This window comes from Silurus meridionalis, chromosome 20 (genome assembly GCF_014805685.1).
Source record: "Silurus meridionalis isolate SWU-2019-XX chromosome 20, ASM1480568v1, whole genome shotgun sequence".
Classification (NCBI taxonomy): Eukaryota; Metazoa; Chordata; class Actinopteri; order Siluriformes; family Siluridae; genus Silurus; species Silurus meridionalis.
Genome location: NC_060903.1, coordinates 10,793,231 through 10,807,231, shown reverse-complemented (window position 1 = coordinate 10,807,231; position 14,001 = coordinate 10,793,231). Strand labels below are relative to the sequence as shown.

At 36.7% G+C, this 14,001-nt stretch overlaps 1 protein-coding gene across 4 annotated transcripts in view; it reads left to right on the top strand.

Annotated features, from left to right (window-relative positions):
• The window catches only part of arhgap12a (Rho GTPase activating protein 12a), a 96,722-nt gene that overhangs the window by 54,864 nt on the left and 27,857 nt on the right, over window positions 1-14,001 (top strand). For all 4 annotated transcript variants that reach the window (XM_046876420.1, XM_046876421.1, XM_046876418.1 and 1 more), the window contains 6 exons: window positions 2,327-2,395; window positions 6,051-6,112; window positions 8,976-9,057; window positions 9,139-9,237; window positions 11,591-11,689; window positions 13,170-13,338. In XM_046876420.1, the coding sequence (XP_046732376.1) occupies window positions 2,327-2,395; window positions 6,051-6,112; window positions 8,976-9,057; window positions 9,139-9,237; window positions 11,591-11,689; window positions 13,170-13,338 (580 nt within the window). The remainder of the gene's footprint in view (window positions 1-2,326; window positions 2,396-6,050; window positions 6,113-8,975; window positions 9,058-9,138; window positions 9,238-11,590; window positions 11,690-13,169; window positions 13,339-14,001) is intronic.

Sequence of the window (14,001 nt, the reverse complement as noted above, 5' to 3'; positions counted from 1 at the left end):
TGATAACAACTTGGGTTGTCCTTATCCTCTTTAGTCCGGATGACATGGCGTCCCAGTTTTCCAAAAAGAATTTCAAATTTTGATTCGTCTGACCACAGAAAAGTTTTCCACTTTGCCACAGTCCATTTTAAATGAGCCTTGGCCCAAAGAAAATGCCTGTGTTACTGGATCATGTTTAGATATGGCTTCTTTTTTGACCTATAGAGTTTTAGCTGGCAATGCCAAATGGCACGGTGGATTGTGTTCACCAACAATGTTTTCTGGAAGTATTCCTGAGCCAATGTTGTGATGCAGTGCCGTCTAAGGGCCCGAAGATCACGGGCATCTAGTATAGTTTTCCAGCCTTGACCCTTAGGCACAGAGATTGTTTTTAGATTCTCTGAATCTTTGGATGATATCATGCACTGTAGATAACGATAACTTCAAACTCTGCAATTTTTCTCTGAGAAACTCCTTTCTGATATTGCTCCGCTATTTTTCACCGCAGCTTTGGGGGAATTGGTGATCCTCTGCCCATCTTGACTTCTGAGAGACACTGCCACTCTGGGAGGCTCTTTTTATACCCAATCATGTTGCCAATTGACCTAATAAGTTGCAAATTGGTTCTCCAGCTGTTCCTTATATGTACATTTAACCTCTTATTGCTACCGGTTCCAACCTTTTGTGTAGTTCTCATGAAATCCAAAATAAGCCAATATTTAGCATGACATTTCAAAATGTCTCACTTTCAACATTTAATATTTTATCTATATTCTATTGTGAATAAAATACAAGTTTATGAGATTTGCAAATTATTGCATTTTTTTTTATTCCGAATTTGTACATTGTCCCAACTTTTTTGGAATCGGGTTTGTATAAAAAAAATAATTAAAAAAGCAAACAAAACATGCCATTTACCTCAAGCAATGCGCTGTATTTACTATGTCTTAGTCTTCTCTCAGCTACAACTGCAAATCTCCTAACTCAGTTTTAAGCGAAGGTAACATTCAAATTAAAGTAACCTTTGGGTAGTACAAGTAGTTTTTTGGAATACAACATCTGTGTTAAAGCGTAAATATAAATATAAATAACCCCACAGCAAATAATAAAAAGGCTATAAGGGTTTCACCTTCAGTGAGGAATGAGACAGACACATTCACCATAGCGATGCATGGGAAGATGACCCCTGAAAGAAAAATTACATAGGTGACATGTCCACTATTGTCCACTATATATGCACCACTATTGGTTTTTTAAAGGCTTGACAGCACTGTGGACACACTGTTTATCTCTAATGGCTTATTTACAATGAGGTGGAGATTATGTCCAAAACTGAAGTAAATCAGATGTAGTCAAAGGCTTTTTTGTTTTTTGTGGCATTATCTGTTTTGATACCTGACATTTTTACAATGTTCCACTTCCAGTCTTAAAGAATCTTTTAGCAGTGTGATCTGTGTTGAGACCACAACAACAGACCTACAGTTCTACCTGTCCAAAGATCTATTGTGCAGCTGGAAAACGGTTTATCTCTCAAAGATACTGGAATATGAAGTATTTGGTGTCATTGTAGAATCTCATTGTACATTAAAAACGTTTTGGCTTGTAGCTGGTATTTTAGGTTGAAGTGATGAAGCATTTGCTGCAATTTTGCAAATTTTTTTTTCTAGAGTTCAAAATGTTTCCCCCAAGGAAAATTGATTAAATTATTTATAATAGAATACTGTCTTTAAATGTTAAACGTTAAAGCAGTGCAACCAAAAACAAAGCTATGAAATAGAGTTTCTTTTCTCAATCATTTAGGCCTTTTAGGTTAATATTGATACTTTTGCTAGAGATGGTGTAGCTGAAGCAGCTGAAGTTTTTTGCTTCATTAATGGCATTTTTTCTTACTGCATTAAATCCTCTTTGTGATTCAGTGCTCCATTATACTGCATTTCTGTATAAAATATATGGTTTCTATAGCTGTGGTTTTGTAATGATGTTATTAAGGGGTGGATTTATTCAGATGGGACACCTCTGAAGGCCTACAGTAGGTGTAAAATGCATAACCCATCACTGGTAGCAGCAGGATGAATTTAAAGGTCTACAGTAAAATTCTGACTGCTTTACAGAGAAATTAATATAATTAAGAGGAACTTCATTATGCAGTGAGGCATTATCCCAACACATTGCCAACACAACAAAGACTTCATTAAGGGGGAAAGTGAAAGGTTAATGACTGGCCAAGTTGATCACCTAACCTAAATTCCTGAATTCCAATTCCTGAAATGGAGACTGAAATCAAAGAAAGGTGTTAGGTACAGGTTAATAATTTTTTAGGTAAAGTGTTTGCTGATTTTCTCCTTAGGAACCTTCAAAAGCTGGGACCCTAGATTTAGAATCGTCCAACCCTTCATCCCCTAAACATCCACATTCCGTAAGTATAACATGTTCTTTCACTTTTTTCTTTATTTTCCCAAAACACTGCCATTCTCTTTATTCATTGTGTATTTTATATTCACATTAATTCCTGAATAATTTGGAAAATAGTAAATATTTTTTTTTTAAGTTATATGCGTTGAAATATATAAGCTAGGACTGGGTGCATATAGTTCTATGAAATAGCTATCAGTGTTTGGATATTGGGAGGTATAAGAGAATGGCAGTAATTTGTAGAAAATTTGTTATAGTGACAAAGGTAATCAAAAAATAAACCTTTTCATTTATGTTTCAGTATTATTTATATTTTTGTACTAGCTGGGAGTCATTTTGGCCTGGGTGGGAGGAATTATATACTTGCATTTCCCATCAGTTATAGAAAAATCCTATCAGTGGCATCTGTGAGCTTATGCATTAAAAAATTATTATACAACCCACATTCCAACAAAGTTGTGATGCTTGTAACATGTAAATAGATACAGAATGCAATGATTTGCAAATACCATAAACCCATATTTTAATCACAATAGAACCTAGAAAACATCAAATGTTTAAAATGAGAAAAATTTACCATTCTAAAAATAATACAGGATTCTGGACAGTCATGGTGCTTCTTTGTCGTATATTTTGTTTCATGTTGTGCCAAATGTTTTCAGTTAGTGAACCGTCTGGACTGCAGGCAGGCCAGTTCAGCACACTGCCTCAACTGCAAGCCATGCTGTAGTAATAGATTAACTTTAGCATTGTCTGACATGGCATCCATGGTTTCCAAAAAGAATTTAAACTTTTGATTTATCTGACTGCATCATGTTCACATATGGCTTCTTTTGAGCATATAGAGCTTGAAATTGACAACCCAGCCATCAGGGTTACACAAGCCAGTGCACTCTTAGTGCCGATCCCAAGCCCGGGTATAAATGGGGCATTAGGAAGGGCATCCAGTGTAAAATGTGCCAAATCAAATATGCGGATCACAAATCAGAATTTCATACCGGATCGGTCGAGGCCCGGGTTACCAACGACCGCCACAGGTGTTGTCAGCCAACAGGGTACCGGTGCAAATTCGGCTGCTCTTGGCCGAATTAAAAGAAGGAGAGGAGGAAGATGTCTACAAATACAGCAGGGAAAGGAAAAGTGTAGGAGAGTGAGGTTAGGGTGGGCACTTTAAATGTTGGTACTATGACTGGTAAAGGGAGAGAGAGAGCTGAAAAGATGGAGCAGAGAAAGGTAGACATGCGTGTTCAGGAGACCAAGTGGAAATGGAGTAAGGCCATTAACATTGGAGTGGGGGTTTAAACTGTTCTATCATGGTGTGGATGGAAAGAGAAATGGTGTAGTGGTAATCCTGAGAGAAGAGTGTAGTGGAGATGAAAAGAGTTTCTGAAGGTAAAGGGGTGATGATAAATGTCATCAGTGCCTATCCCCCACAAGTGGGTTGTGGGATGAAGGAGAAGGAAACATTCTGGTGTGAGTTAGATGATTTGGTGGAGAGTGTTCCTAGGAAAGAACGATTGGTGATTGGGGCAGACTTTAATGGGCATGTTGATACAGGGAACAGAGGTGATGAGGAGGTATGTCCTTAAGGAGAGGAATGTGTAAGGGCAGATGGTGGTAGACCTTGCTAAAAGGATGGAAATGGCAGTGATAAATACTTATTTTAAGAAGTAGAAGCATTGGTGGGTAGGTGCACACAGGTGGACTATGTTCTATGCAGGAGATGTAACATGAAGGAGATTGGAGACTGTAAGGTGTTGGCAGGGGACAGTGTAGCTAGACAGCATTGGATGGTGGTCTGTAGAATGTTTTTAGAGATGAAGAAAAAGAGGTGGAGAGTGATGGCTGAAAAAAGAATAAGATGGTGGGAACTGAAGGAGGAAGACTGTAGTGTGAGGTTAAGGGAAGAGGTCATACAGGGGCTTGGTGGTGGTGAAGAGGTGCTGAATGATTGGGCAACTATTATAGATGTAATAAGGGAAACAACTAGAAAGGTACTTGGTGTAACATCTTGAAAGAGAATGCAAGACAAAGAGAATGTGGTGGTGGAATGAGTAAGTGCAGGAAAGCATAAGGAGAAAGGGTTGGCAAAACAGAATTGGATCGGCAGAGAGCTGAGAAAAGTAGACAGGAGTACAAGGTGAGATGGAAATGTGTAGATTAGTGAGGAGTGTGTGTTGAAGATGGAGGGAGTATTTTGAGCAGCTGATGAATGAGGAAAATGAGAGAGAGAGAAGGTTGAATGAGGTGGAGATGGTAAAGCAGGAAGTAAATAGGATTAGTAACGAGGGAGTGAGAGCAGTGATTAAGAGGATGAAGAGTGGAAAGTCGGTTGGACCAGATGACATACCAGTAGAAGCATGGAGATGTTTAGGAGAGATGGCAGTGGAGTTTTTAACCAGATTGTTTAACAAGATTCTGGAAGGTGAGAGGATGCCTGAGGAATGGAGAAGAAGTGTGCTGGTACCGATCTTTAAGAATAAGGGAGATGTGCATACCTGCAGTAACTACAGAGGAATTAAGTTCATCAGTCACACTGTGAAGTTATGGGAAAGAGTAGTGGAAGCCAGTGAGAGAAGAGGTGACCATCTGTGAGCAACAGTATGGTTCCATGCCGAGGAAGAGCACCACAGACACATTATTTGCTTTGAGAATGTTGATGGAGAAGTATAGAAAAGGTCAGAAGGAATTGCATTGTGTATTTATGGATTTAGAGAAAGCGTACGACAGGGTGCAGAGAGAGGAGTTGTGGTATTGTATGAGGAAGTCAGGTGTGTCAGAGAAGTATGTGAGGGTGGTGCAGGACATGTATGAGGACAGTCTGACAGCAGTGAAGTGTGCAGTAGGAATGACAGACTGGTTCAAGGTGGAGGCAGCATTGCATCCAACTTGAACCAGTCTGTCGTTCTTACTGCACGAATGACAGCTCAAAGAAGCCTGGCGGCTCGAGGAAAAGAAGAAAGGCCAAGGAGGAGGTTTTTGGATGTGGTGAGGGAAGGCATGCAGGTAGTTGATTTGAAAGAGACAGATGTAAATGACAGATGTGATGACAGTAGTATGGAGACGGATGATCCGCTGTGGCGGCTCCTAATGGGAGTAGCCGAAAGAAGAAGAGAAGAGCTTAAACCTAACCTGCATTTGTGGATGACACAGCAAACTGTGTTCCCAAACAATGATTTCTGGAGGTGTTTCTGAGCCTGTGCAGTGATTTCCCTTACAAAACCGTGGCTGCTTTGAATGCAGTGCCACCTGAGGGCCCTAAGAACCGGAGAATCCAATATTGATTTTAGCTTTTGTCTCTAGAGTTTCTTTTTGGTAAGATTAACTTTTTCAGCTTTTTGCTGCGTTGTGGCAATCAAATTCAAATGTAGCTTTTTTTCCTTAATGATGCATTTAATCAGTTTAAACTTTTGATTTGTTTTTTATGTTCTTTTGTGAACAGTGTCTCAACTTTTTGGGAATTGGGGTTGTACCAATTTTGATATTTTGCTGTAAGAAATACTGTAAAATGTATTATAGGAAACATTAGCACAATAACCTGCTAGAAAGGTTGTATTCTTTCAGTTAGATTTATTTTGAATACATAGGTTTACCATCCACTTTCATGTATTTCCAATTCTACTACACACTCTCATTGCTTTTTTACTGACTTTTTCTAGCATTGTGAAAAATCTGGAACCCTTAATGTAACCAAGATCACTGAGCATGGCAAAAAAGTCCGGTAAGTTAACCCCTTAGCCTTCAGCGCCGTGCCAGCATGATGATATCCCATTGTTCTTAGGTGTTAAAGTTTAGCAATAGATTAAATAAATAGGGAGAAGAGTAACCATGACTAACTATACATCATTCTAAAGCTCTAAGCCTGAAGCAGCGATTGCACTGTTTTTCAATGAAAAACGTATAACGAATTTATTTGCTGAATTTGTGTAAGCAGAACACAACATGCATAAAAAAAAAAAAAAAAAAAAAGCACTACTTGCATATTTACTGTAATACGAGTCACAAACACATTCACTGCTGCAATTCCCGATTTATTTGGAAAGATAAAGCTCCACTAAACAACATGCCCTAAAGCATTTTTGCTTCAACCAAACAAAAGTGTTGTAATTTAGATGGATATTCTTTTGTTTATGTCAGAACTTCGGATGGTGTTTGTAAATATATATATATATATATATATATATATATATATATATATATATATATATATACACAGTGGAACCCGGTTATGTCGATGTCCTAGGGGGTCGCCAAAAAGCATCGAGGTAACCGATGATCGAGATAAACGAAAATCAAAATGGCGGCAGTATATTAACGTGCTTGAAATTTCTTTATGTACATGATGTGCGTTAATAAATGATAATGTGCATGCACGTGTTTTTTGAGGGTTTTTTTACACAACAGCGTTGCCGCGATTTGTTTGATGAAGGCATGCTATAAAAATACATACAGTACATGTTTATCTGTCAGGAATCCACCTGCCACGCCCCCTTCGGCCCCCTTCAGCTTGGCAGGTGCTTTCTCGGCCGCTTTTTCTGAAGCTCCCGGCTTCAATCGTGCACATATGGTGCTCGTTTAGCATCATCACCAGCTCCTATTTAAACTTCCACACTCTCACCGTCCGTTATTGTTGGTATATGTTGGTTCACGGCGGTCGTTGTTATCGCTCATGCGTATTCCGGTACGTGCCTTCCCACCGGCACTCTCTCAACGGCTGCTCTTTTCTTCCCAAAGCGCATCGCGGATTCCCCCCCCGATCCTGCCGGTGTTCATTCTATGATTTTGGATGGTCATCACATGTTCCGCGCCGCCGCGGCTTTCGCCTCCCGTTCATCGCATAACATTTAACAACAAAAGGCATATGGGCACTAACTAACAGCAGAGATTCACCAGTATACAATACAACACCTGTAGCATCTGTAAGGCTTATTTTTCCGCCACTTCCGCGAGTTCTTCTGCGGCTGCACCGAGATAACCGACGTTAAATGGTAAATTTTTCCCCCTTGTGCTCGAGATATTAGGGTTCGGTGACATAAAAAAAAGACATAACCGATAAAAAATGCTTAGAAAAAGCGAGAATTTGGCGGTTCCACTTCAAAAACGTCGACTTAATAGGGTTGTCGAGGTAACTGAGGGCGAGATAACCGGGCTCCACTATATATATATATATATATATATATATATATATATATATATATATATATATATATATATATATATAAAAGAGGCAGAATCTCAGGCTTGAGTCTCCTCTCTAAAGGCAGGTGTCTTTTCTGCACCACCTATCATTTTAAACCTTTTATTTCCAGCCAGCAACATTATAGAAACAAAATGATTGATGGAAATGTAGTCAATAAGTGCAGGATTCTAACGATATATGGGAGGCTTTTATTCATCATGTGTGTGAGTCTTTTGTGTGAGTTTTATTACTCTTTACAAACTCTTACTGGCTGAAGCAGCACGTGATGTGACGCCCCAGGAAGTGATGCAGCTTTCGGTTCGGCACAAGCAGCTGTTTATAGCTCGTGCTAACTGGACTTTGTTTACAAAAAAAAAAAAAAAAGAAAAAAAAAAAGAAAAGAAGGAAAACAAGGGGAAAAAAATGGACAGTCAAAAAAAGTTATTAGAGATTTGCACATAGCAGCAATGTGGAAAATATTTTTGGGGTGGAGTACTAATAAGAGACTTGGAGATCTGCATGGAGATGCGATTTTACATCTGTAAGTTACAATATATATCCCTTTACAGTTTTATACAATGTTATAGGTTTTATTGCCCGTTTATTTTTATAAGAGAAGAGATGGCTACCTGGTCATCAATATGAATGCCAACTCAATATCAATAGCCAAACATGTATAACAAAAGCCTTTAATTGTCAGCCATTCATTTATATGCAGACTGTATGAATATGTCTGAGATTAGACATAGTCTCAGATAAATGTGTGTAGGCATCTCTTTTTTCATGATATCTTCAATTAATTTAAAATATAAACTCATAACACGTGGCTTTTTACCTATTACTTTTCTGGATTGCTCCAAGACTGATTTCATGTATTTATATATGAAGAAAATAAAATTTTAATTCAGGATTTTTTTTTTCACGGTACTTCGTATTCTATAACTTTCTATAACTTATCTTTTTGAGCAATATTAACTTTGGATAATGGATGGTAAAGCTCAAAGTGTCTTATTTTTAAAGATATTTAAATTGTGTATGTTCACATTTTTATCAGGATTTGTTAACATTTAGATTTAGGTAGGGTATTTTTTAGCTGCGAGTTTCAAAATCTCTGCCGAAGGCTAACAGGTTAAACACCAAAGATGATTTGATTAAGTTAGAAAACTCTGAAGATAGAGGCTAATTTCTTTATTATCTGACAGTATATTTTAGTACTTTACCTGCCATAAAACATAATGAAAAACTGCAGATTTGATAATTAAACCAATAATTACATAATATTCTCATATGCTTATATAGTGGTTATGGCATGTCTAGGCAAAAGTGCCCAAGGAACATTATCATAATACACTGCTTAAATACTGTACCAATTTTCTCATTGTCTCATATCTCGCTTACTTTATAGAAAGAACTGGACTTCATCTTGGACAGTTTTGCAAGGCTCTCAGTTGTTATTTGCTAAAACTCAGGCAATGGCTTCAAGTTGGGTAAGTGACATTAGATTTGCAAAATTATATGTGTGTGTATGAATTAACATGTGAACATTAACATTTTTTTTTTCTTGATAGTTTGGGAGCCACCAAAAGCCAGAATTCAGTGTAGATCTAAAGGGAGCAACTGTAGAAAAAGCATCTAAAGACAAATCCAGCAAGAAACATGTTTTAGAGGTAATACTGAGCGACCAAATAAATGGTGTATATATAAATAAACCGGTGGTGAGGAGCCCCACACATGTCAGCCATTTATCAACTGTTAATCTTTAAACTTCTAATTATATCCCTAAGTTTCTGAAGTAATAAATCTTACAGTTTACATTTACATGTACCCAACAGTACATTGTTGTTCCCTTTTCACATTTGTTCTGTACATTGTGACAATGGCAACGGGCACACATACTTTACCACAAATTCCTTTGTAAATATATTTAATTGTAAGCTATCAAAATGAATTTTACCATGTAGTTAATAGTTTTTAGTTCTTACAAAATTATGTGATAAGCTTATTGTAATTATCTGAAAATGTAAAGAGTGCAGCAACCAAATATCAAAATAGTTTTTTTTTTTTTTTACAGCTGTGGCAGATTGGGCAATTAATTGGTAGTGGTATGTAAGAGATGTTCAGTTTGACTAGCTAAGAGAATTGATTTGTATTGCGTTTTCTTCATGCAACATCAAGTAGCTCATTTCGACTAGTTTTAAAATGGTTTTAATAAAAAAAATTTACCCTGTGCCCTGTTCTAATGAAATCTGACTTTTTTCTGGGGTCTGAGGGATCGAGTATTGTAGGGGAGTGTCATGATTCATACACACATCCGCAATACACAAATGGTGATAATTTTGTGAAAGACTTTTAATTGAGGCAAATATTTACATGGTTGTCTGCTATCCATGTATTAAGAAGATATGCATATTTATATATATATATATATATATATATATATATATATATATATATATATATATATATATATACACACACACACAGTGGAACCCGGTTATGTCGATGTCCTAGGGGGGGTTGCCAAAAAGCATCAAGATAACCGATAATCGAGATAAACGAAAATCAATATGGCAGCAATATATTAACGTTCTTGAAATTTCTTTATGTACATGATGTGCGTTAATAAATGATAATGTGCATGCACGTGTTTTTTAAGGTTTTTTTACACAAGCGTTGTAAAAGCAACGCTTGTGTAAAAGCGTTGCCGCGATTTGTTTGATGAAGGCATGCTATAAAAATGTACATACATGTTTTTTAACTGTCAGGAATCCACAGTTAAAATTCCTGACAGTTAAAAAACATGTATGTACATTTATTATGCACATCGGAGTGGCAGGTGTTTTCTCGGCCGCTTTCTCTGAAGCTCCCGGCTTCAATCGCGCACATATGGTGCTCGTTTTTGCGCTCATCACCAGATCCTATTTAAACTTTCACACTCTCACCGTCCGTTATTGTTGGTATATGTTGGTTCATGGCGGTCGTTGTTATCGCTCATGCATAACCCCGTAGGTGCCTTCCAACCGGCACGCTCTCCTACCAAGCGCGGCTTTCGCCTCCCGTTCATCGCATAGCATTTAACAACAAAAGGCATATGTGCACTAACTAACAGCAGAGATTTACCAGTATACAACACCTGTAGCATCTGTAAGGCTTGATTTTTCTGCCACTTTTGCGAGTTCTTCTGCGGTTGCACAGCGCCGATCGAGATAACTGACGTTAAATGGCAATTTTTTCCCCCCTTGTGCTCGAGATATTAGGGTTCGGCGAGATAAAAAAGTCGACATAACCATTAAAAAATGCTTAGACAAAGCAAGAATTTAGCGGTTCCACTTCAAAAACGCCGACTTAATAGGGTTGTCGAGTTAACCGAGGTCGAGATAAGTGGGTTCCACTGTGTATATATATATATATATATATATATATATATATATATATATATATATATATATATATATATAGTTTTCATACCCCTATGACATTTAAAGGGTATTAAAAAAGTGTTCTACTTACTATGAACTTTGTAGAAACGGAGAAACAACTTTAGTATATACTGTCCAAGCAATTCCATTGACCTATTTTGACTAAAAGATTTGAGCAACACAAACTTATCCGGTATATTTTTTATCAGCAAAACCTCTACTTGAAATATTTCATATTTGTTGTGGATCATAAAGTTTTCAAAGGAATAATTACCTAAACAATTTTGCACCAAGTTTTACTCTTTCATGCAATGAATGTGTAAAGCCACATTTATGAATTATAGTGCCCCCTTCTGGTAGGTATGAGTAATGTTGTTTGGCTGAATAGAAGTGTGTTAATAGGACCCAAGTTTGTTGAATTATAGCCCTGTTTTATAGCATTGAATTGATTTTCTTTAATTCTTAAGTTCTGTAAAGCTGCTTTGAGATAATGTCCATTGTGAAAAGTGCTATAGAAATAAACTTGAACTTGCATTATAGCATATAAGCCCACCATTAAATTTTATTACTGATTAATATATTGTTCTACATGTGTGCATAGGTGAAGACTCAACGTGGTACAGATCTTCTTATTCAATCGGATAGTGAGAACATCATTAATGAGTGGTTCAAAGCCCTAACTGAAGTGATAAATACACATGTAAGTATTCACACATCCCTTTACTTTCTGTCTATGCGGTCCCTTAGATCCTCAGATCAGAGATTGTTAACCATTCTTTTGGAAGTTTAAAGCATTGTAGAGGTACACAATACTCTGTACCGTTTTGTTTGTTTGTTGACTGTTGCTATACTTTTATACTAAACAGCATTTTACTAATTTAACTTCTTTTTATCTTAAATTGTGCTTTATAAATATATAGACTGACAAACACAGTCTTCCAAATGTACAGCAAGTCAAAAACATCATTTGTGGACATTGGCATAAAGCAGTTGGTGGTCCTCTTTAGACTCTTTAGGACCTCTTTAGGTGGTCCTCTTTTCCTCCAGGTTGCTTAGGATCCTGTATGTCTGCAACAGCATTGAGAGCATTCTGATTGGAAACACTACAGCCTTTTCTGGAAACTGTACTATGGAGGACAATTTTCCATAGGATGTTGTGTTCAGCTGAGTGTTTATCTGCAGAGCTCTCTGATGTGCAGTCTATCTACAACATGCAGTGTTGTACCAGGGCCATAATGATTGTGAAGGACATTAGCCATTCAAACAATTGATTCTTTTCTCTGTAGTCAAAGAAATAGTTTTCGCACCCTAAAGGCAAACAAAGATAAGTAAGAATAAGTAATATTAATAAGTAGGAATTGCCTGTTGCAATTTAGGCCCACAAGCAGGAGAACACTACTAGTGCTTAGACACTTTCCATAAGATCCACTACTTCAACCTGTTTTGGCACAAAGTGTATATTGCCCAAATAATTTAAAATCTTTCACAGCAGGCACACAAAAAAAAAAAAAATCGGTCAGCCTTTCCAATGCGAATGCTTCATAAATAGTTTTTTTATTCTATTTTTATGTTAATTCTATTTTATAATTTAAAAAAAAGTTTATTTATTTATTTAATTTTAAGTTTCAAATGTTTATTGCAGTTATATTTTACTCTAAATTCTATTTTATTCCTCTTATAAACTGCTGTCCTAATGTACTCCTATGTATATGATTTACGCATCATGGAATAGTTAAAAGCATTTAACTAAATGTATGTGAGAAATACTTTTTGCATTTCAGTATACAGTAATCCCCAATTATTCACGGTGGTTACCCGCGATAAACGGACACCACCCTAAAAATGCTATTTTATCTATACAGTACTGTATTAACATTTTACTTAATTTTATCATTATTAAATTTTATTAATAAATTTCATTATTTTAACATAAAAACAATTCCCTATAAGTTTTTTGGTCTATCGTGCTATCCGCGAGAGACCGGGAAAATCAGCGAAACAAATTAGTTATGTGGCAAATGCAATTCTGCCATAAACAGAATTACTGGGATTACTGTATAGAAAACTAAAAAAATTGGTCTTTCTTTCAATACCTTCGGACTGGTTGCACATTTAGCTGCATAGACATGGCATGTCTACTTTACTCTGTGCTGTCTTCTGTGTCTGCATGCTTTTTTGAGGCCTGGGAGTCTGATGAAGCTATTGAAGATGACATGCCAGAATCTCCAGGACTAGAAAAACAAGAGAAAGATAACCAAGACCAACAGAAGAAGACCAAAACAAGGCTAAGAAAATTTCTCACACGAAGACCATCTTTACAAGCTGTAAAAGACAAGGGTTACATCAAGGGTAGATATACATGCATATAAATGTATATTAGGGGTGTAAAAGTACACAAATGCAACCCGTTTAATGTGCAGAACATAGTTAAAATCAGAGTTCCTTTTACAGACACAGTGGCAGGCTGCAAGTTTGTTTAGGCTTATCGGAACACTCTGTTTAAGTGTCTGTGTGTAAGCGTGGTTGCGAGTGAGAGCTAGATAAGCTAGAATTAGACTTACCGCCTGTTTTGTCCAGCTTCACTCTCCACTCATGAACCGGCATTCCTCCACGCGCCCGCTCCCACATATCAAGGAAGTGAATGAATGTGAATAAATAAAACAACTATCTTGTGTTTTTTAAATGCAGATATATGTTAAAGAAACACACCCATTATCTGTATTATCCAAATAGGGTCTATCTAATGTAAACCATTTAATTTAAGTGTTTCTATTCATTTTATTTAATTTAATCAATTTAATTTGTCCTTATTTACTAAAAAGTCACCCAGTCTAAAAGTGTAAACTGTTGATGTTAATGTTAAGAATAACAATAAATAAAATATAAATAATAATAATAATAAATGACAAGCAATTTTAAATTTTGCATTTCTTCCCCTTAACTGTACCAAAATTGAATCAATCCATGACTTAAAAACCGAAGTACGTACAGAACCACAAATTATGTGTACCG